The sequence below is a fragment of the Pteronotus mesoamericanus genome, unplaced genomic scaffold (assembly GCF_021234165.1).
Source record: "Pteronotus mesoamericanus isolate MK-2021 breed Mesoamerican mustached bat unplaced genomic scaffold, CSHL_Meso_final scaffold_83, whole genome shotgun sequence".
NCBI lineage: Eukaryota > Metazoa > Chordata > Mammalia > Chiroptera > Mormoopidae > Pteronotus > Pteronotus mesoamericanus.
This window is the reverse complement of record NW_026555328.1, coordinates 533,754-556,561: the sequence shown is the minus strand read 5'-3', so window position 1 is coordinate 556,561 and position 22,808 is coordinate 533,754. Positions and strand designations below refer to the sequence as shown.

The window sequence follows — 22,808 nt, the reverse complement described above, 5'->3', positions numbered from 1 at the left end:
TCCTCTATGCCAGGGCCTCACACACCCCGTAGGGATGTTCTGGCCGTTTGTGAGACGCTGGAAAGGACGCCCTTCCTCAGCTGCCCTGATGGTGTACCAATCTGCAAGGCCCCTAATACTAATGGGGCTCCTCGGATGTGGTTGCTTCATGCATCGCACCCCCTGCTCAGCCGTGTGCTCGGCAGGTGCGGATTTCATAGGCTCATGGGTACTCAGAAATGATCCTTGGTTTCTCTGTAACTGAATTGAACAAAGACGTCCATCTAGTTCCTTCTAGTCCCACTCAGTCCCCTTTGAATGTAATTTTGTCCAAATGGGCCTCAAATCCAATCAGGTCAGGGATTTGGCCCCTCCTCCTTTTTGTTTTCTCCTCCCAGGAGGCTTTGTGCGTTCAGCGTTCACCAAGCTTATTGTTGGAGGCGAGGCATCCATCCATGTTTACTTCCGCTGAGTGTGTGATCTCTGACGGCTTTGATCATTCGTATTTGTCCTTCCTGCACCTGCCCCAGAAGCAACTGTGACACTCTGACCTCTGGTTGCCAGGGTCAAACATTCAACACTTCAGCTGCTGTGCCTGGACCACTCACGCAGCCCCTCCACGCCCGCTAGCCTGCTCTCAGTCATATCTCACTCGTTGTGGAGGTGCAGAAACTTCCGGATATTCCCCCTTGTGCCACAGGGCTGTGTAGAGGATTCAGCGGAGGGGCTCCCTCACCTCCCTTTTGGCTCTGCTGAGGCCTCTCCAGAAAGTCAGGGAAGCTTGTGGGAGGCCTGTTGCATCCTCAGGCCACACCTGGTAAGAAAATGCAGATCCTCTCTGCCCTGGTGTCCCCCAAATATATCTGCTCTTTCTCATGCCACCCTCAGACTCAGCCCAGAGCAGGTAGGGCCAGCGAGGCCCATATTTAGGGACACTGCTCCGCCCCTTTTCTCCCCCTCCCAGAGGAGCATTTATCTCCTTTTGGGTGGGATCATGACTTCTGTGATGAGGCATGGTTCCCCCACTCCAAGTAGCAGGGTGCTGATGATGACAGCATCGGCTCCCTGCTACCCAAGTTCAAAGCCAAGCTTTTGGACCTACAAAAAAGATTTCTCTCTCAAAAGCCAGTTCTTGCAAGTCTGTAGTAGCAGCTATGGGTTTCAAAGCTTCTTTTGCAACTCAAAGCCAATGATTTGACTCTTTGTTCTGAGTTTCTCTTGGAGAGCTAGAATATAGGAAGAATGGAGGAAAACGGATACCAAAACATTATATACAGTGGAGCAGCAGCTAATGTCTCAAAATGCTAATACCCAGCTCCCTGTTGTCCCACTGATGCTTCCTGGTAATCCTTCGAGGAGGGTGACTGCGCCCATGCCAGGGCCAGGACTAGGGTGAGCTGAGCGACACACTTTGCCGGGCACAAAATTTAAAGGGCCAAAACACTGAGTAATACAGATTTAAAAAAAAAAGTTTAATGCAATCATTTAAAAAAATCAAAAGCAATGCCAAAAATCCATGATGAACAAAATATAAAAATTTTAAATACAGACAGGATTAGTACTACGGATCTCTCCTTTTGCTACGGGCTCCAATATGGTGCATCGCTGCACTGGTACTGATTCGTCTTTACTGCATTAGACTATTATCTTGCTTACTGAGTGGTTTGGCACCCCCTTACATTTTGTGCCCGGGGTAAGTGGCTTGCCGACCTCACCCTGGTCCTGGGTCAGATTCATTCTCTAGATGTGAGAACCCAGGTTCAGAGAGGGTGAGACGTTCCAGCAAACAGACAGCCCCAGGGCACCTGTGGGGCAGAGGCCCCCTCTTCACTCCTTCAACACACACTGGTTAAGTAGGTACAATGCAGCCGAGTGCCATGGGACATCCCCGCCCTCTTTGAACCTGTGTCTTAGTACAGAGGAGACAGACTTCAAATAATTTGAAGTTAATTATTTATTTAATTATAATGGGAATAAGTACTTTGAAGGAGAAATGTGGGAGTTCAGGACTGTGTAACATGGGAGCTTGACATGCGCTGGAGGATCTGGAAGGATTCTCTGACAGAGGAAGGTTTCAGCTGAAAACTCAAGGGATAAGCAATGTGAGCCAAGTAGAGTGGGAAGAAGAGGGACCAGCGTGTACAAAGGTCCTGGGGTGGAAAGAAGCTGATGCGTTTGAGAAACTGAGAGGCAATGTGTTAGTCAGTCCAGGCTGATTCCGTAATCAACAGCTCCTATGTCTAAATGGCTGAACATGTTAAAATGCATTTCTCATTTGCTTCACGGTCTAATGTGGCTCAGATCACTCGTTTCCACATGGTGACTCAGGGATCCAGTTTCTTTCTACCTTTAACACTGCAGAAAGTAAAAGAGTGGAAAATTGTGCACGGATATGGCAAGTATTACTACTTCTGCCCACCTCTCTTGGCCCAGTGCTCATCCCAGGGCCCAACCCCATCAGCCTGCTGAGTGATCAGGAAGAAAAGAGGGAAACAGAAATCATCGACGCTTGTCTGCCCCTGCCACATTGAGGGGACTAAATCAGGCGCGTCCTTGGCAGTCATGGTCAGGACCTGGGCCTGCAGTCTGGGAGCAGAAGATCCAACTTGAACTTGGCCACAGATCTAAGAAAGTATTAACATAAGAGCAGCTGCCAGCCATGACCACGGTGGTCTCTCCCAGGAGGAAGGAGCCATCATGTCAGAACCCACTTTGGAGTGTGGAGGTCTCCCAGAACCCATTGGGATGGTCAGGTGCTCATCCATGGCATGGAGGTGTGTCCCCCCGCACCAAGTCAGCCTCACTACCTGGCCTCTGTTGCTCCAGCTCTTGCACCTCTAAGAGAGATGGGGAGGACTCTCAGCTTTCAACCAACCAGCCAAGTTGCTCTTAAGAGCTCTGGTTTCAGAGAATGTGATCCCCAGGGTGTATCTAGGCTCCAGTTTCTAGGGGGCCTGGGGAGCAGGGTGGCAGTGGCTGAGCTAGCCTCATGAGTTTGGCTATGTGATGAAGGGCTCTGGGCCAATTGCCTGGAATTTGCTAAGGGGCAAACCCTGAGCCCAGATCATAGCCCTAGGTTGCCCCTGGACTTGGAGGCCTCTTTGCTCTGCCTCCTTGAGTCTCTTTTGCGGGTCCTAGGCTTGCTGTGTGGGTTCTAGGATGCCCCCAGCTAGGTAAACGCACAGAGCTCTGGGGCCTGGAGTCAAAGTCTCCAAGTAGGGCAGTCCTGGAAATCTTCTTGCTGTTTGCAGGATGGGGCAAGCGTTTGGGCATCCTGGGAGGTTCCCCTAATTTCCCCTGGCTGAGAGAGGCAATGAGACATAGCATAAGTCCAGGATTTGCAATCAGATGGATTGGGTTTGAATCCTGGCTTAGCCCTTACCAGCTGTGTGCCCTGGAAGGGATTCAAGCTACATTCTTTGAGTCCCTTTTCTCATCTGTAAAGCAGGGGAAGATAGTACCCGCTTGACAAGACTGTAGTGAAAAGTAAATGAGATAAATTGAAGATGGGCAGAAAATGATAATCTTCAGTATTGTGTGGAAGAGGACTGAGACGAGAGAGGGGCAAGTTGCACAGACTCCTTCCTCCAGCACGCATACAAACACACGTGCGCGTGCACCCCCCTTTCTTGCAGTTGCAGCTATAAGGAACCTACTGCAATGAATGTAAGATCATATCATTCCTCTGCTCAAAGCCCCCTAGTGATCCCTCAGCAAAGGTCAAGTCAAAGCCTTCCTAAAGGCCACACGTAGGTCTTCGGTAGTCCTGGCACCCCCTCCGCACCTCCTCTCTCTGCCATGCTCCCGTGCTGCCCGGGCTCCTTGCCCCCCGGGACACCCAGCATGCTCCTGCCCCTGGGTCTCAGCACTGCCACCCCGTCCTGGAACACCTTTCCCTCACATCTGTCTGCATGGCTCGCTCCTTCTCCTCCTCCTCCTGTCTTTGCTCCAGTGCCACCTTGTCCCCGAGGACTCCCAGCCACCCCGTTTTCTACAGAGTGCTCTGTCCTCCTCTCCCCTCCTGCTTTATGTCCTCCATGGTCTGGTCATTGCCTGACACACTGGGAAATGCCTTTTGTTGCTTATCTCCACTCACAGGAATGTAAGTCCCACAAGGGCAAGGTGTTTTTTGGGAGGGCGTCTGTCTATTAATATGTTCACATTCATAGTCATCTCCAGCACCTAAGCATGTGAGTAAGGACATGATGTTTGTTGAATGAATACCTGAGGACTGGAATTCTGAGGGTGCAGGTGAGAGGAGTGGGGGACAGCAGGAAGGATATTGTCAGTTTCTTTTTTTTGCCAAATGAGGGAGTTGGACGAGGTGCCCAGGAGACCATGAAGCCATTGGAACTGTGTGCCTCCCTGGGTGAGCTCCTGCCTGCCTGCATCTTTCTGGAATGAGGGTCCCAACTTCCCGCAGACATTGAACAGAGCCTGTGGTGTCTCAGGGGAGCTAAGCACCCTCCCTGCTCTGACATTTCAGGGCTGGCTCTAATAGGCTCAAATCCTTGCTTTCTAAAGACCTGTGATGCTAAAACATTCCACGATCTTATTCAAGTTCCAGCAGCCACCCTGGCCCTGGCCCCAAATTGGGTAGTGGGAACCAGAGGGGACCTTGGCAGGGTCAGTGTGGTAAGGGTAGGGGAGGGTCTCTGGGGACATGGGACAGAAGACAAAGTAGATTTCTATATTACCTGTGCTGTTTCCTTCCTTTTACTAAAAGAAAATGGATTTAAAGCAAGTACGACCAAATGCATGCAATTGTCAACGCTGGATATTGGGTACAGTGGTGTTTATCACAGAGAGCTTTGTACTTTTCTGTATGTCAAAAAGGTCTTTAAAAAAATACAGACTTGGAGGCAGGCAGGACAGTTATAGGTTATGGTTAGGAAGGGAGAGGCCGTTTCTGGGGACCAGAGGGACCTGGACTTTTCAGGCATTTTCCCTGTGTGTGGATGGGCAGAGGGGACGGCTGGAGCCTGGACCCATTCCTAGAGCTATCAGAACCCCCCCTCTTCCCCCCACCCCCAGATCTCAGTTTCTTGCCTTCCTGAGGAGTGGGGAAAGGCTGAGAGGCCCCGTGCTGGGGACGAAGCTAATTCATTAGTGACGCCTCAACAAGGACCGGGTACCCGCAGTGCCAGCGTGATTCATCAACATGATTGCCCGCTGCCAGCCTGCGTGGGCCCAAAACGCCAGCACATTTTACCTGTACCCACTGAGAAGGACCCGGAGGGAGGCGAAGGTACAGCATCTACCCAGAGCAAGAAAAAGCCTCGGAGAAAGAAGAGGGCTGGTCCCCTGTGCCCTTGACCCCAGGAAGCTCTGCCAGGCTGGCGCCGGAGTTGCAGGGGCGCCTGAGGCCCCTGGGGGCCCAGGCAGAGCCTGAGAGGGCTGCCTCATGCCGGAGTGCCAGCTCTGAGCATGTGGTGGGGGGGGGGGACGCTGGCTGGGCTTCCTCCTCCACAGCGAATGTTCCCTCGGGAAACTGCTTGAGGGGCAGCAGGGGGTGGGGGCGGGAGAGGTGCTCATCCTCTCCATCATTCTGGCTGGGTTTCCCTCAGCTTTCTGGTCTCTGGTTTCCCTTATTCCAAGTTGTTCTCCCAAATAAGTAAGGGAGAGAGCATCGGATTGGGGCTCAGTGAGGTATGGAAGGAGACTGAAGCCCCTCTGGCCAGGGCTCAGGTCCTCCTATACCCCAGGTCTGGTGTCTAGGCTCCACTTGCTCTCTGCCTGGGTCCCCCACCTGAAGTCCTGTCTGCATCTCGTCAGCCTCCATCCCAAGACAGGGGTCTGGGGCCGGCTTCCGGCTCAGAGCAATACCTGCCTCTGTGTCCCCCATTCCCCCATGACATCCCTTGCCCAGTGACAACTGCTATTGCTCCTTTATCTCACACATATATATGGTGTGTCTAAGCAAAAGGAGCCAGGAGGAAAAAAAAAAAAGTACATACAGAATAATTTCCTTTATATGAAATTCAATAACAGGCAAAAGTGATCCATGGTGATAGAGGTCAGTCAAGGTCATGGTTGCCCCTCGGAGGTGGAAATTGACTGGAAGAGGCACGAGGGAATCGGAGTGATGGAAATACTACATGGGTGTTCACGCTTGTCAAAACTCAAACTGCATGCTTTTGTGATCTGTGCATTTCACTGTATGTAAAGTTTGCCTCTATTTTTTAAAAATGTTAAATACTTTCATTGAATGCCTACAACGTGCCAGACCCTGGGCCAGCAGGGGAGACAATCTCGCCTGCGCTGTGGAGCTTCTGTGACGGGGAGTGTGGTTCTTATCCTGACCGCGCACTGGCTGAGGCCCTCTGCCTGCAGAGGGGCCGGGAGTGGGCGCGGCCAGAGGGCAGGGTGCTGCTCCCAGGACTGTGACTCTCAGGAGGAGGAGGCAAGTGCCTAATCCCTCTGGGGTAACTTTCCTTCTAATCACACAGGATTAATAATGCCTTCCTTGTAGTTTTGGCATGAAGGCTAGAGGCCCCGCTGTGAGAAAATTCATCGCCAGAGGTGCGGTCATCATTGCGTCCACTTATTGGCTGAGACACGGTTAAGAGCACAGTCTGGGGACTCGCCACCAGGTTTCAAATCCCAGCCACTCGCCAGCCAGTGGGTCGACCTTGAGCGAGTCACTCAGCTCAAATCAAACCTCTCAGAGCCTCCTTTGTTCATCTTTAAAATTGGAGTAACGAGGGTACCTACCGCTTTGGCACGTCGCCAAGGCTTCAGCGAAATGCTCCCCTTCTAGCGCTGGACACCCGGCAGGCTCGCAATACATGGGAGCGAGTTTTTCTGCCAGGAGCTTTGGCAGGAGGGCTCTAAAAGGGAGGGGGAGGCAGGGCACAAGGCCGGGCGATTGGTGGGAGCATGCGCAACAAGAAGAGTCACGGAGTTAAAGTGGTCGTCGTTGGTGGCACTCAAAGGCACCTAAGTGTCCCAGTCCTCTGCCCACCGCGGCCACACACAGACTTTGAGCATAGCAGGAGGGACGTGGCCGGTGATAAGGGTGTGAACACAGTAACGAGGAACCTGCTGCGCAGCGATGGTGTCAGGGGCGCGGAAGGGGGCGGAACCAGGCTCTGAGTCCCCGAAAGTCTTCCGCGGTGACCCACCCTGAAAAGGGCCAGACTGTAACACTGTGCCGAGTTACTCTTCTGAGTGGCTCTGGCGGGGAGACCAGCCGCATGCCGATGGACGTAAGTGGCCGGCAGTGACCGAAACCCTCAATCTCTCCTCGAGAACTACGCGTCCAAAGTCCTGGGTCGCACGCCCGCGTTTCCTCGTTCCTCTGTCCCTTCTTGGACTTGCAGGTATGGGCGCACACGACCGCACACCAAAGGGCTCGCTGTGACAGGTGTGGTGGACAGCGTCGGATGGCGGTCTGTGTTGGTACAGCTCCAAGCTTGCGAGGCGCGGACCTTGGGTTGCCTTGGCCCACGCTGACTCCCCAGCGGAGGGGACAGGCTGGCTGGGGCCGGGGCCGCGGCCGGGCGCCAGCACCCCTGCGCTGAAATGCACCTTGGCCCCGCCCCACTCCGCCCTCCCTCCGCCTCATTGGCAGCCGCGTCGAGGGTTGCCAGGGCGACGGGTCGCTTAGCTGCGATTCAGCGCGAACTCCAGCCAGTCGGCTGGCGTAGGGAGCCGGGGAGGCCAGAGGGCGAGCGGCGGAACACCGCATCCGCCGGCGGGGCCCCAGGCGGGCGCCTCCTCTCAGCCCCGCACGGCCCCCCTCCCGGCGCAGGGGCAGGCCGGGGCGGGGGGCCCCGGAACCGAGGCGACCTTGGCCCCGTCGGGGTGACAGGGGGCGGCCAGGGCGGAGCGATGTCGGGCGGCGGCGGCAGCGGCCCCGGTCGGGGCCCGTGACCATGGGCATCGCCGAGTCCACGCTGGACGAGCTGCCGTCGGACGCCGAGGAGCAGCTGCGCCACGGCGAGCAGCAGCTAGAGCTGAGCGGGACGCGGCTGCGGCGGCTTCCCAGCGCCGTGTGTGCGCTGAGCCGCCTGGAGAAGCTGTACGTGAGCGGCACGGGTCTGCGCGAGCTGCCCGAGGAGATCGAGGAGCTGCGCGAGCTGCGCATCCTGGCGCTCGACTTCAACAAACTGGAGCGCCTGCCCGACGGCCTGTGTCGCCTGCCGCGCCTCACGCGCCTCTACCTGGGTGGCAACCGGCTGCTGGCGCTGCCCAACGACTTCGCGCAGCTGCAAAGCCTGCGCTGCCTCTGGATCGAGGGCAACTTCCTGCGGCGCTTCCCACGGCCGCTGCTGAGCCTGGTGGCGCTGCAGTCGCTGCAGATGGGCGACAACCGGTTGCGCTCCCTGCCCGCCGAACTACCGAGCATGACGGGCCTGCGCGGCCTCTGGCTCTACGGCAACCGCTTCGAGGTGTTCCCGCCCGCGCTGCTGCGCATGGGCCGCCTGCACATCCTCGACATGGACCGCAACCGCCTGGGTGGTTTCCCGGACCTGCACCCGCTGCGCGCCCTGAGAGTCTTCTCCTACGACCACAACCCGGTCACTGGGCCCCCGCGCGTCGCCGACACCGTCTTCCTTGTAGGCGAGGGCGCCGTCGAACGCATGGCCGAGCGGGACGAGCCCATACCCCGGCCGCCACCCCGACGCCCAGTGCGGGCCTTTGAGGATGAGGAGGAAGAAGACCTGCTTATAGGAGGCGGTGGCTCCCGGGCTCTGGGGCCCGCGGGGGACGGCCTCCGCGCCCTGGAAGCCTCTCCAGGACTGGGCACCTGAGCCTGCGTTCTGGGCGATGAACTGCGCCCACTCTGGGAAGGTCCGCGGGAGTGGTGGGCAGAAGGGCCGCTCGGGGGGAGTTGCAGGACCAGGCAGGCCTGGGGGCCATCTTCAGACATTCCTGGGCAGTGAGCAGACTGCCTCCTGACTGGTCTCTGGACAGTCGTCAGACCGGAAGTACGGGCTCCGGGGCTCCTTCCAGTCCCCGGTAGCTCCGTCTGTCCCAGGCAGCGCCACTGACAACACAATAGAGATGCCAGCTTCCTCTTGGAAAACCAGGGTAACGACTGTCTGTGGAATCATCACCTTGGCTGAGTCCGATGCCCAGGGGTGCCCACCAGCCTCCCTCCTCCTGGAGTCCGAATCTCCGGAGAGCTGCCCTTTCTGGGGCAGGAGCCTCCCTCGGCGCGGACCACATGCTTGTGTGAGACAGGACTTCTCCTGGAGGAGGGCCTGGCTCAGGGGCCCGGGCTCGGAGGAGCCAGTGCCCAGGGCAGAAGTGAGAAAATGGGATTGGGGCCTTTGCCTCTCCACTGGGGCTCATTGTACATACCTCCCTCCCCGGCCACCCCCCCAGATTTGTATGGGGAAGTGGGGGGACTCAGGAGGCAGCCTCTCCACCTCTGCCTTTTATTCAGTTCTCTCTCCCAGCTTGTGCCTGGAATCTTGCTGGGAGAAAGCTCTGCTTCCCTTCCCCCCGCCTGAGCCTTCCAGCTGTCAATTTTGAAAAGAAGCCACCGTGCCTGCAGGCCTCCTGCACCGGAGAGAGTGGCGCTCTGCTCTGGGAAGCTGCCTAGCGCCTCTCCCACTGCCTGCACTCTCCATTCCCTTAAATGGGCACAGTCAGGGTGGCTGGCACGGCGTGGGGCATGGGACGAGCACTGTGTGCCTCCACTCCAGTCACCAGGGACAGCCTCCAGTGGGTGAGGAGGGGGGCCTCACTGTGTAATTCCCAGGGCCAGATCTTTCCCATCCAAGCAATAATGGGAGGAGGGAGTCAGCGCTGGGGACACTCAGGGACACTGTCAGGGGCAGCGCCCCCCATAATAGTGTTTTCTTTAGTAAGGAAAAAAAAAACTGGCTGTAAACATAAATCACATTTCTTGGAGAAAGAATGTGCGTTTCCCCAATGCCTGTTTATTTATAAGCCCTGGGAGCACTGAGTCCCATTGCTGTGGGGACCCTGGGTGCTCTTTGGCACTGCCCTCTGTCCATGTGCCCCAGCTCTGCACTAGACTGGTCCAGCCAGCTGTTGCTGAGCAGGCTTTGGCTGCTCAAAGCTGGTCCCCATCCGCCTCTGAGCCCCCTAACTACACCCCTCTTAATCTTCTCCAGCTTCTCAGGTTCCTGACTCAGTATGTTTCAGAAGCTCCCTCAAGCTGGGCTGACCTTTCTCTCTTCCTTCACTGGTTCTGATCCCTCTCTCCGCACTGTGACTTTGCTCTTCCCTCTTTCCCTCTCCCTTCCTCTGCTTTCCTCTGCCTCTCCCTCTTAGTCTCTTCTTATACAGTTATGCGTATTATTTTCTCCCCTCCTTTTTCAGAAAAAAGAATATTAAAGATTTAAAGAGGGGAAAAAATTGTAAAGCCTCAAGGCCCATCTCCCATGAGATGCTCCGCCACCATCACCATGGCAACAGGGCTGATGTCATATGAGGCCCAAAGGTCAGGCCTGGCCCAGAAGCTCTGCTGACCGCTGGGCTGGGCCTAGATTAGGAGGAGGTTGGGGGCAGTCTGGAGCAGTCAGCTTGTGAGAGTGAAGGCTCTGAATGGACAGAAAGAGCTAGTGGGCGGGGGAGGCAGGGGGCTGCCCCTCAAGGAGGAAGAGGGGCCTGGGGCCACTGCAGACTTTGTCCCTCCCAGAGCTCCTCAGGTGCCTGCGTTCACCCTGTCGTAGCCCCATCAAGGAGTGAGTGGACCTTCATGGCATCTGGGAACTTAGAAGGGGGAGCTGAGATCTCAGATCGCACTGGTTGGGCAGGAGTGGCAGCCGACAAGAGTGTCCTCTGCCCTCGGGACTCAGGACTCGTGTCATGGCCTGGGGGAAGTGCCTTGGTCCTGACCTGGAGTAAGTCATGCCCCGCCCCCACCCCAGGCGCGGTGCCTCCACCTGCACACACAGAGTTGGGTTTGTTTAGATCCGAATCTGCAGCTCAGGATGACACGCAACCTGGGGTTTGTCTACCTTCCCCTCATACCAGTCTTGGATGTCAGGGAGAAGGATGTGGTGGCAGGGGGAGCCACGGTCACCCTGGAATAACTGTTGGCACTGTGAGCTGAGGTGTCTCTCCTTGCCGGTTGGTTTCCCTGAAACTCTTCCCCTGCTGCCTTCACGCGAGAGCTCCAGGTTGGGGCAAAGGCCCCGGGATTTGTCCGCCTGGGTCATCCTGAGGCCTGGTCCCGGTTTTGCTACTTGATTGCTCTCCACCACCAGGAGCTAGTTCCTCTTGGGAAGTTGAGAGTTAGCTTAGACTGGCTGCTGATGCCTGGCCAGGGAGTACTGCTGAGGGTCTCTGTCTCCGTGCGGAAGTGCGGAGAGCAGGGCAGGGAAATCACACCCCCCCTGGGTGATGAAAAGAGCACTGTGTTAGGAGCCCTAGTTCCCTCTCCTCTACACCTAACTGCCTGTGACTCACTTGGGCGAGCAGAGAGGAGGGGAGGCGATGTTGGGGGCATGTTTGTAGCAAGGCCATGCCTGCAGTTCCGAGAGCTGTCCGGGGTCTTTCAGTGGAGCGTGGGCCATGAGGGAGTTGGGCAGGAGAGACTTGGAAGAGCTGTGTTTGTGCCAGGCATGCAGGGCAGGGGCTAAGGGAGCCGGCATCTGAGCAGGGAGGCAGGCCATGGGGACCGGGAGGACAAGGGCAGAGGCTGCCGCAGAGCAAGCTGCCGGCCCCGGGAGGGAGTGACTCGCCCATAAATGGGTGTTAGGTTTCCTAACCCAGGGCTCAATCCTCTGTCCTTGGCTAGCGGTCAGGTCTGGGTGCGGAATGAGTGGTAGTTCTTAGTAACCTGCTCTTCCTCCCTCCTGGAGCCTCCCGACAGCCAGGCGGCCTGGCGGGCAGAGCAGTAGAAATGGGACAGGGCTGGATCCTTTTCTAGCTTTATTACCACTGCCTCCCTTTTCCTGCCCACCCTCAGGGGCTTGGGAAAGCAGAACAGGGTGCCTGGGAACTGGGGCCCCCGCCCAGAAGCACCCCCCTGTTTCCAGGGCCACCACCTGGGCTTGCTCAGCCATCTGTCCCAAAGCTTCCTTAAGACACCTGGGCACTCGTGTTCTGAGGATGGACATTTATTAGCACACCCAGGTGTGCCACACAGAACATGTATTCAGACAGGGATCCCTGCCCGCGGGGGGGCTCACAATCTAAACGAGACACAACACATACACACAGGACACAAACACAGGGAGTGGGGCATCTTCTAGGGACACAGATGGTCAGGGGAGCCACGGCTGGGGCATACAGCGTGTGCAGCGTTGTCCTTCTGGGTGTCTTTGAAGGGGAGAGAGGAGAGCACAGTGTGGCCCAGGATGGCCTTCCAGAAAGCAGTGGCATCCAGGAGGGACTTCAGGAGAAAGAGAACACCAGAGCGCAGTGGTTGCAGGCACAGGGAGGGAGGGGTGAATCAGTGTAGTCATGGATGGAGACACCTAACGAAGTACAGGCAGGAGAACGAGGCAGAAAGTCCAGGAGAAGGCCCTGGGCCCACGGCGACAGGCTGCCACCTCTGCTAGGCCCGGCTGTCCCTGTTGTCAGGCCCAGTTTTCCGGAGCCATTTTCCCAGACAAAGCTGGAACAGAGATTCTGGAAAGGGACACTCTGGGGGCTACTTACCTGACCCTCGGGCTCCCTCCGATCTCTGGGGCAGAGATCAGAAGACAAAAGAAATGACCACCTTTGAACTGCACGTTTACACTAGGTTCTCAGACATTGATGGGGCAGGAAGGCAGATGGGCAGCTTCAGGTGGGGGTACTTAGTGCTGCAGGTGGAGGCAGCTGCCGGCCGGGCCCTGGGAGCACCCCTCGCCACCCCTCACCCTCTCACTCGGGAGCCGGGCGGGAGCCAGCAGGTGGTCACATGACAGCAGAGGGCACTTGCTCCCGCTGTGCCTGCAAACGGAGGTAGCACCTTCCTTCTGAAGCACCCTGAGGGCTGCCAGGCCTTGCTTCCCCAGGTGAAGTGGGGGGGAGGTGGCCTGGGATGGTCATTATCTCTCTGTGGCCTGAGGCTAGAGGAAGGAAGTGGCTTTTCCAGGGGCCAGAGAGTCTGAAGAAGGACTCTGGGCCCAGTTCCTTCAGGCCTGGTCTGGCCATGGGCTCTTTGGAGTTGAAGAGACTTTTCCAATTCTAAGGGATTAAACCCAGAAAGGGTGCTGAGAAGCCACAGGTCGAGCCAATTGAGCGGGAACTCCCCAGGGACCAGGAAGGAGGAAACACTGATCTGAAACCACAGTGGCCCAGCCAGAGTTCAGGTGGTGATGGGGAAGGTGGAGGGTTCCCTCCCCCTTGGTTTGTCTGACCTTTCTTGGGGGGGGGGTGAGGGTCCCCTGGGAACTGGGGGAGGGGGTGTTGGACTGGGTGAGCCACAGGAGTACCCCTCAGACCTCACTAAGACTCCACTCCCAAAACACCTTGCTTCAGGCCTGGCCTGGGAGGTGTGGCTGCTCCCCTGCTTTCTGGGCAGCTGGTGGGTTTGTTATATTCTAGATCTGAGGACAGAACTGGAAGGGCCTCACCACCAGTGAAAACAAATCTCCAAGATGACAAGTGCAGGGGAGACTCGGCCCCGGGCTCCCCATCCCACTCACCCCACTGCCTCTTCCCCTGGGAGGTGAGGGAGGGCTGGGACCCACGGAGGAAACAGCCAAGGCCCTACTTTTCCACGATCCTTTATTAATTAGAACGGGCCTTGCCACAAAAAGCAGGGCCCATTCCCACAAAAATATGATTTTGCAAAGAGGAAATCTTGCTGGCTTAGAGGGTGATTGTGGTGGAAAATTTTTGTATGGTTCTTTTTTCCTTTTTTTTCCTTCTTCGGTTTTTCTTCACTTCTCTTTGCTGCCATTTTTTTTTTTTGTGACAGTGGGTTTTTGTTTTTTTGTTTTTTTTTTATAAAACACTTGCGCTCAAGGACTCAAACACAACACAAACAACGGCCACCAACCCCCACCCCTGGGGCCCCAGCTGGGTTGGGGGCTCTGGGGGACCCCTTGGCTTTTTTTTGTGGCTGTTTTCCTGGCATCGGGCACCGGTGAGCAGGTGCGGGGTCCTGGGGCGGTGGAATTTGTACAGCAGTTCCCTGGGGAGATGGTCACAAGAAAGGATACCTGAACAAGATAACGACTAAGTTTAGGGCGCCCACAAAGACGATAGATGGCGCTCATGAAGGGGCCTGGGACACAGTGAAGAGACAGACGGGCCCAGGCCGGCCTTGGCTATCCCTGGAGGCTCTGTGGGGGTTGGGGCAGGTGGGCCTTGCTTTCAGGCTACAGTAATAATACTTTACTCGCGGGTAGCACCTTCAGAGTTCTCCTGCCTTCACCCCCAGGTCAGGTGACAGCGGCCTCACAACCTCCCCTATGAGGTAGGTGAAGTATTATTACCATCATTTTACAGATGGGGAAACTGAGGCCCCGGGAGTGTGGGTGATTTGCCCAAGGTCCTGGGATCGCGGCAGGACTCCGGTGCCCTCCCTCATCCTCCAGTTCCCCCATTCCCTGTTCTCCTATAGGCCTAGACCATCCCGGCCCTCCCCCCATACCACCCGCCTCCTCCCGTGCCAGCCCACCTGGCCCTTGGCCCACCACCTGCCGCCCCTCTCCCGCGAACCGGCTGCGCCTCTGGGGGCTGTGGGACCCCAGGCCGGTCTCACCAAATTGCCAGGGTGGGGTCAGACAGGGGACGGACTCGGCGCGGAGATGCTCTCTGCACACGATTGGCTACGAGTCCGGTGGTGGGGCCGGAAGAAGGGCTGCAATTGTCCCGCCCACTCTTTGCCAAGTGGTTCAATGCCCCGGGGTCTACAAGCAGGAGAGCGGCCTCGGGACGGGGCTCGCTCACTCGCTAGCCTCCCGCGGGGTGGAGGGCACAGGATTCCCCTCCACCTCTCGAGACGGCACCCTCTCTTTGCTCCCCCACAGCCTCCAGAGTCGCTGCCTTCCTGTCCCCGCCGCAGGGGGCTGCTCCCCCGCCCGCTAGATACGGACGGTGCATTCGGGGCAGACCCCCATTTTAAGCAAAGCTACAATAGAGAAAAATTTGGATTTACAAGGAATGTGGGTGACTATTTGCTGTACATTAGCACTTTTCACTCTACAAAGGGATTCACCTACTTTGTATGATATTCCTCCAGATCCAAGGGGGAGGGGTGGGGGCAGGAGTGTGAGATTCAATGTCAGAAAATTTTGATATGGGCAAAAATGTGACCCGTCTACTGCATGGAGCAGAGTGCTCAGCTCAAGCGGAAGCCTACCGAAGGAGAATGGTTCCTAAATACCCACGCTTTTGTCCTGCTCTCCTTTCCTGGGATGTCGGCCCCATCTGGGGTAGAAGTGTGGTCAGAGGCCGCGGTCATCGACTGCGGTGTCCGGGCGCCACCTGGCGGCATGTGCCGGGAATGTTAGGTCCGGGTTCGGGGACCTTTGGATTCGAAGCTGTCACCAGCTGTCTTGTATCAATACCAGGACCCGCAGGGGGATGAGCAGGCTTAGGAGCAGGAATCATCATGAAATCTGCTGTCTCCAAGGGGAGGCCAGTTTTAGTCTCTGCAGCAGCTGAGGCGGAGAAACCACAGCCGCTGTGTGGGGCAACCTCCGAACTCACAAAATCCTGGAGTTTTTTCCCCCCTGCTTCCTTGACCTGAACGGAGAGGGGCAGAAGGAGCTGCTCTGAAGGACGGGGAGCAGTGGGGAAGGTGAGGAGACACTCCTGCAGAAGGTTGGGCAATGCAGGACCAGCGACCACGACAGGGAATGAAAGGGAAGGAAGGTCTGTGCACGTGGAGCACGGAGGGGTGGAGGAATGCGTGTGGGGCGGGGGCGGGGTCTGCAGACAGGGAGAGATGAAAAAGGGGGAGGAATCTGGGAATCATGTAGGATATGGCCAGTGGGGCTGGGCTATGAGATCTGTGATGAATAAAGTGTTTCTGGATACAGGTGTTAGGGAAGAGCTGGTGGGGGCTTGGGGCCCCAAGGGAGAAGGGAGCGGGTGGGTCCTGGTGGAATATGATACACACAGTAGGTGCCTAAAAGGTGTGAAACAGTGTGCAAGAGATGAAATCACTGGGGATGGAAGTCTGGGCAGAGGGGGCCCAGCGGGGTGGGGGGAGACAGGAGGGGGAAACAGCAGGAGGCAGCCCCACTCTCAGCCCAGCTCACGCCTGCCCCTCTTCCCCACCCCCCTCCCCCATCCCTGCCACGTGCCCCCACCTGCCTCTCCTCTCCTGTCCCCCGGCTCAGCACACCGTCCTCTCCAGGCCTCCAGCCCTGCCTCACTTCATGAAACCCTGCCTTCTCTTCACTATCTTCAGCACTGCTGGCCCCGGGGGGACAGGGGGCGAGCCCCCCACCCCACACGAACATGCACACGCACACACGCACACACACACGGTGGACACAACACAAGTACACAGGGCTGCGGCTCCAGGACCCCAGAGGGGGCTATGTACTCTCCTTGGCGTTCAGGGCCCAGGCGGCGCCTGAAACTGCCCTGGGTCAGGCCTCTGCTGGCAAGGCCGGGGCCAAACGCCTCGGCCTCCCCTCTCCTGGGCCCAGATCGAGGGCTGGGGAGAGGCAGCCTCTCTCCACTCCAGGCACTGCCTGAAAGAAAACGGGGGACCGTGCCCACCTGGCGGGCCTCTGGAGGGATCTGCCTGTCTGTCTGTCTGGCTCTCATGACCTCCCCCACTTCTTTAGTATCAGCAAGTCAGGAAGGAAAGGGGCAAAGCAGGAAAATGGCTCCCAGAGCCCCTCCCCCAGAGCTGGACTGGCGGAGGATGGGGCTGGTACTTCCTAGAAATGGGGCCCAAATGATTTCTGGGACCCCTCCCTGGCCAAGCCATCAGGGTCCTCCCCTGACCCATGGCAGGGGGACCAGGCCGGGCGTTGTGCATAAAGTGGTGAGGGCATGATGGGGACCTGGTCCCTTGGCCTCCTGGGCCTCCTCTGGCCCACTCAGGCCTTCAGCTGGTGCCACTGGGCCACGGGCTGCCGGGGACGGGCAATCATGTCCTTCCAGTGTTTCACCTCCCCAGGCCCACTCTTCCAGGACAGGTAGATCTGGGGAGAGAGGGGAGAGGACGGCATTAGTGGCTCACTCTGAGGCATTGTCCCCTGCCCCCATGACGGGGTGACACTCCATTTCCACAGCTCCACAATGACTCTCTTACCCATGATCATGGGGACCAAGAGGCCTCCTTGGGCAGTGACAGCCTACGTCATAGAGACCCCCTTCCTCCCTTCCCCTGACACCCTGGCCACTTTCCTTTAGGATTCTGGGCAGGCATGGCCCTTCCAAATTAGACTTCCCTCCTGTTTTGTGGAGGGGGGGGTGGGGGGGAAGTTGATGGTGGGGGTGGGGGCAGTCGGCCTCCATGGTCTTCCCTGCCCTGCACCTCGGGCACCATCTTTCCTCAATATGGTCACTCTCATGCCCTGGGCACTTATTACACACCAGGAACTGAGCCAGGGGCTTTCCACACATAGATCATCAAATCCTGACCTGTGAGGCAGGCATAGTGTCTCCGTTTTACGGATGGAGAAACTATGGTGCAAGAGAGTGAGGGACTTAGCTATAGTCACAAAATTTATAAGCGGTGCCGGGGGATTTAAACCCAGGCCCTGGGCTCTACACGACCAGCCCGATCCTGCGGGCCTCTGTGTTGGGGGCTTCACAGCCTCATGGGCTGCTCACGTGATCCCCAGCTTGTGTGGGTGGCTGGCTTTAGGGCTCCCTAAGCTACCCTGGCCAAAGCCAGAACAAACTCACCTACGCCTCCTTCAGCCAAGAGAACCTAGGACCATTTCAATAGGAGCTATAATTGGTATCTAAGGAACTCCCTACTCCAAAAGGCTGAGCTTCAGAAAAGCTCAGAAGTAGGTAATAGTTACTTGGCCCTTGGCCCGCACCAGTCAAGGAGGGGCTGAGCGCGCCCAGCCTCATTCAGAACACACAGTCCTGCTGGGATTTGGGTGACATCGCCCTGGGGAGCTGTCTCACCTGGGACTGTCTTACCTGTGACCACAGGTCAACCAGCCATGCTCCCTGAGCCCTGCTAGATGGCAGGCAGGGCTGGCACCTCTCTGTGAGGCAGCTGCTTCCCTCACCCCTAGTAGCTACTTTCTCCATTCGCATCTGTCTGAGGGATGCCTCCACCTTGGTCCCCTCCCCAGCGGGGGCCCTTTCTGTTTCCCCCACACTGGGCCACGCCCTGGGACATTGTCTACCCTCGCCTGCCACTGGCACCTACCCTTCCTCTTCGCCTGCCCTGAGCACTGGCTTCCTGCACTGATCCTGGTCAAACCTCCGCATCTGAATGAACACACATGCCCTTAGTAGGGATGTTTCAAAAATAACTTATTGTCATAGTAGCTAATATACTTGCTCCAAGTGCTCAGCATCTCACCCGCGCTATCGAGCCCTCCCAGGACACTGGTGAGGCTGGGCTGTCTCACTCATTCTAAGCAGGGAAATGAGCTCAGGAAGGCTATGACTGTCAGCAGGTGGAGCTGGGACCTGGACCCAGGCGGTCTGACTCCTAAACCCACACTCTTAACACTCAACCATAATGAGACACAAGAACAGATGTTTCCAAGTAGAAAAGTGGAAAGCTGTATGTCACAGAAGCACATCCTGGAAAAACTCAAGGCCAGACGTGGGTTTTTTTTTAGCTAATATGTAAAGAGGAGAGGTTGCTTTTTACACAGAGAACATCTACATGTCTCAGGCCGCTCTTACAACACCCTGTGAAGTGCTGTAGGGTGAGTATTAGCAGTTCCATTTTACAAATGAGAGCACCGAAGCTCAGAGAGGCAAGTGACTTGCCCAAGGTCACACAGCCACTTAGCAGCAGGTGAGGTGGGCAGCGAAGCTTGGTTTTTGGAGTCTGATTGCAGCTCTCCACATGGCCCCACACAGCTTGCCCTCTGCAGAGGGGACGCTGGGTGACCTTGCCCCGAGGTCCTTACCCTGAAGGTCTTTTTGGAATCCTGGGCAATAATTTCTCCACCCATGTCCTTTTGTCTCTGCCTTTCCAGCAGTCTGTCTCAGCTGACGGACCCACAGATGACACTTTGGGAGAATCCCGTCCAATCCCCTCTTTCTCAGAGTCCAGAGAAGGGAGGACACTGACCCTGTCTTTCCCGCTGCCCAGCCCTGGGCTCACCCACTACCCCTCCTGCTTCTTGTAAGGACAGACACTTGCCGGGCACCAGCTGGTGAGCCACTCTGCCTGCCTCGCCCCCTACCTTGCCGATGACATCATTGCGGCTGAGCTTGTCCTTGTCCATGACAGTGATGATGATGGTCGTCTCCCTCAGTTTCTCCGTGGGGATATCGAAGGCAAAGGACTCATTGAAGATGGGGTTCAGGTTCCTCTTCATCGTCACTGTCTTCTTCTTCTCCACCCGCTTGTCCTTGTACATCAGCCACACCTTCACGTAGGGGTCTGGGATCGAGGAGGGGAATGGTCAGCAGGACAGTGGGCAGCGTCCCAGGATGCCCTCCTCCCTCCAGGAGTGGAAACTGGGGCTGGAGGGGCTGTGTGCTTTTTGCAGAGGGCCAGGAAAGCCCCCGTGTGAGGGGCGGGGCCGGGGATCAGCGGATGGAGGAGCTGGAAAGGACCTTAGCCATCACTGCTGCCCTTCTGTGAACATGAATGAGGGAACCAAGCCCCAGAGACGCCCAAGGTCACAGCTAGTAGTGTGAGAGCTGGGGCTAGAAGCCAAGTCTCCCCACCAGTGTCCCCTTCTTCATGACTGTGGGAAGGACGGAGCCTAAAAGGACAGTGACCCAGAGGCTGCTCCAAAGGGGGCTGCCTAGGGCTCTAGGGTAGAGGAGTAGAGACTGGGGCGGGGGGAGGCGTGGGAGTGGACAGTGATGGGAACAGCGTGGACCTTGCTGTCCACACCCAGTGTGACACCCGTTCCCCAGAACCTCCCCGGCCCATCCGCCCTCTGCCTCAAGAAACCCCAGAACCTGATGTGCCCCCGATGTCCATGGCTTTGAGGTTCCGGGCTTTGATGATGTTCACGATGATGGAGTTGGCAGAGGGGTTGTAGCAGAGCGACAAGAGCAGCTCCCCTCGGCTCCCCTGGGAGGGGCGAGGGGAGGCATGAGGCCGGGCCACGTCCCCCAGCTCCCCCAAAGGGAGAACAGGAAGGGTGTGGGGACTAGGGGGGATGATAATCAAGCCTGCTGGCCAGTTCCCCAGTCCCAGGTCCCCTCCACGCTGACCTGGGTGCTTGTGCCCCCGCTTCCCCATCCGTCACCACAGTCATGCTTGGTCTTCCCTCACCCGGCAGGCCTGTGCGCTGCCCCCCTTACCCCCTCCCTGAACAGAGCCCCCGATTCTCTACCACAGCTCAGGTGAGCCCCCCCCGGTGCCAGGCCCCAGCGCTGAGGCTGCTGGTGGGGACTCAGCCCCATCGAAGCTGCCCATCTGCACCCCCTGACCATCCTGAGACCGAGGGGTCCTGGGCCTGGGTCTCTCAGCCCTGTCCGCTAGCCCCCCGCCAGGAGCCCGCAGCTGGGGCCTTACACTCCCATCACTGCATGGCTTCAGATCCTTCCAGAAGGTCTGCATCTGGGTCAGGTCCACCTTGTTGAGGGGGATGGACACCTCCCCGATGGGGTCGTTGCGGCTGAAGCGGTCGTAGTCTAGGACCTGGAGGTAGAGGACCCTCTGCACCACCTTGTCGTAGGGGAAACCTGGGGGACAGACAGCGCAGGGGAGCAGTGGGACAGAGGGCCCCCGGGGGCCTGGGCAGAGCGAGGCTCCTGGGCGGCGGGAAGGTGGGTGAGGAGCAGGGACAGCCCTGTGCCCTCGGGCTGCCACCCCCCCCAGCACAGCAGGCCCCGCCGCACTCAGGCCTTCCTGAAGCCTTAGCAAGAACTGTCTTTGCTTTGCCTGTGTCTTGCAACCACTCTCTGAGGTGGACGATCTCTTTTTCTTTTTGCAGCTGCGGAGGCTGAGGCTCAGTTGGCGACATCACTCGCCCGAAGCCCCACAGACAATACAGAGCAGAACTGAGACCGTCCATTCATCTGCTCATTCATCGGGCCTCTGCCTCGGTGACCGGACCATGGCCCCTTGCTCCCTGGGCAGCCCTGCCACCGCCAACTGTCCTGAGGCAAGTCTGGGCAAACGGCCCTGCCTGAGGTGGGCAGGGCGGTCACACAGGAAGACACAGAGGACTCGGCAGAGGGAGGTGGCAAAGGCCTGGAAGTCGGAGTGGACGCACCTCCTAGGACTCCGCACTTCCCCTCCGCATCCTCCCAAGGCTTCAGCCTGTCCTTCCGACCTTCCTCCGCAGATCCCACAGCTGTCCCCTTCTCTACCGTCACCTTCCTCCTCCAAGCCACTGGCACCTCTTGCCTAGACAGTCACAAGAGTCTCCAAACCGCCCTCTGCATTTGCTCGCTTTCTCCTACTGTCCATTCTCAACACAGTGGCCAGAGTGAGCTTTTAAAAATAGAAATCACATCATAATACTCTTGCTTAAAGCCTTTCAGCGGCTCCCAGTGCACTTAGAATAAAAGCCGTGCGCTGAGACCGCTTCCACAACTTGGCCCGCTGTTCTGGCCCTGCTCATCTTGTGACCACTCTCCACTCAATGACTGAGCTCCGGCCGCCTGGCCTCCTTCCCTGCCTCTCTTGCTAAGCAGCCCGAGCTGGCTCCCACCAGGCCCCGTCTCTGCTTTCTTTCCTGACATCCCAAATGGGGTCAGACCCCCTGTCCTACACTCTAACACTTTCCTTTTGCAGCTCAGATCCCAGACTATAATAGAAATTTATGTTTCCTTGAGCCTGGCTCTCTCACCAGGCTAGGATTTCCAGGAAGGTATCTCTGTCCTCAGCTGCCGGATCCTAGCATCTAACACTGTTTCTGGCACGTAGTAGGCACTCGATAAATATTTGTTAAGTGAATCGATAACTGAACAAGTAAGTGCTGGTAAAGTGGCCCGATGGAGCACCGGACGTGTGCCGGGCAGAGCGGGAGCTGCGGCTGGCGGGAGAGCCAGGGGACGGAGCTTGGATGGGACGGACAAGGTCCCGGGGAAGCTGGGGGACGGTCTGAAGCTGGAGTCGTGGGACCTTGGAGGGGGGCAGCCTGGGAGGATCAGGGGACACAGGCCAGCCTGGAGGCCTGAGGGGACCAGATCCTGAACCAGGATATGAGCAGGAAGGAGAGAGGACACAACACCTCAGCTCGACTGATGGGGAGGATGAGCTCTGCAGGATTCTAGTGCCTTCCGCCAGAGACGCTAGAAGTGCAGAGAAGCCTCCAACAGGAGCAGGTGCACTAGGAGACAAAATCCTATGTTCTTTGAACCTCTAGCCTCCTACTGAGGGGGGCTCTATCTGTCTGGCCCACCTTGGAACCCCAGGGACCTTGCCCAGGGGATCCTTGGCATCTATTCAAGGGAAACGCAAGACAAGTGTTCTGGAAGTGTTGGAGGTTCCAGGAGGCCCTTGCACCTGAGTTAGCTCTCTTCAACACCAGAGGAGGCAGGCTCCGATTTGGTAAACTCCTATTCATCCATCACAACCCATCTTGAATGGCCCTTCCTCTGGGAAATTTTCTTCCACACCTCCAAGCGGAGCTCATACCAGGTTCTTGCAGCACATGTCATGCAGTGCATGGCTTCATTTTTTGCACACCTATGTCCTCCAGTGGACCAGTCGTGCCTCGAGGGCCATCATTCTGTTCTGCACCCCTTGTCCCCGGGAAGCGCCTGGCTGTGAGTTAATGCTGGATGAATGTTCTCAGGAGGGAACAGTGGATTGGGGCTCTGCCCATAAAACTTGCCCCACTAACTGGCTCCATGCACCTCCAGCCAGCTGAGCCTCTTGCTGG

General features: G+C 57.3%; 2 protein-coding genes across 9 annotated transcripts in view; one reads left to right on the top strand and one right to left on the bottom strand.

Moving 5' to 3' along the window:
- The first annotated feature begins 7,856 nt into the window (after positions 1-7,856).
- LRRC10B (leucine rich repeat containing 10B) lies at positions 7,857-8,735 on the top strand. Its single transcript, XM_054563669.1, has one exon. The coding sequence runs from the start codon at positions 7,857-7,859 to the stop codon at positions 8,733-8,735; it is 879 nt and encodes a 292-aa protein (XP_054419644.1).
- Positions 8,736-16,142: 7,407 nt separating this feature from the next.
- The window catches only part of SYT7 (synaptotagmin 7), a 57,350-nt gene continuing 50,684 nt past the window's right edge, over positions 16,143-22,808 (bottom strand). For 2 of the 8 annotated variants that reach the window (XM_054563617.1, XM_054563618.1), the window contains exons 9-12: positions 20,489-20,658; positions 19,927-20,041; positions 19,197-19,396; positions 16,144-17,009 (exon numbers count right to left, since the gene is read on the bottom strand). In XM_054563617.1, coding sequence (XP_054419592.1) covers positions 16,905-17,009; positions 19,197-19,396; positions 19,927-20,041; positions 20,489-20,658 — 590 coding nt within the window. In that variant the 3' untranslated portion in view covers positions 16,144-16,904. Of the gene's footprint in view, positions 17,010-19,196; positions 19,397-19,926; positions 20,042-20,488; positions 20,659-22,808 lie in introns of all 8 variants that reach the window. The other 6 variants (XM_054563619.1, XM_054563620.1, XM_054563616.1 and 3 more) reach the window with 5 other exon arrangements.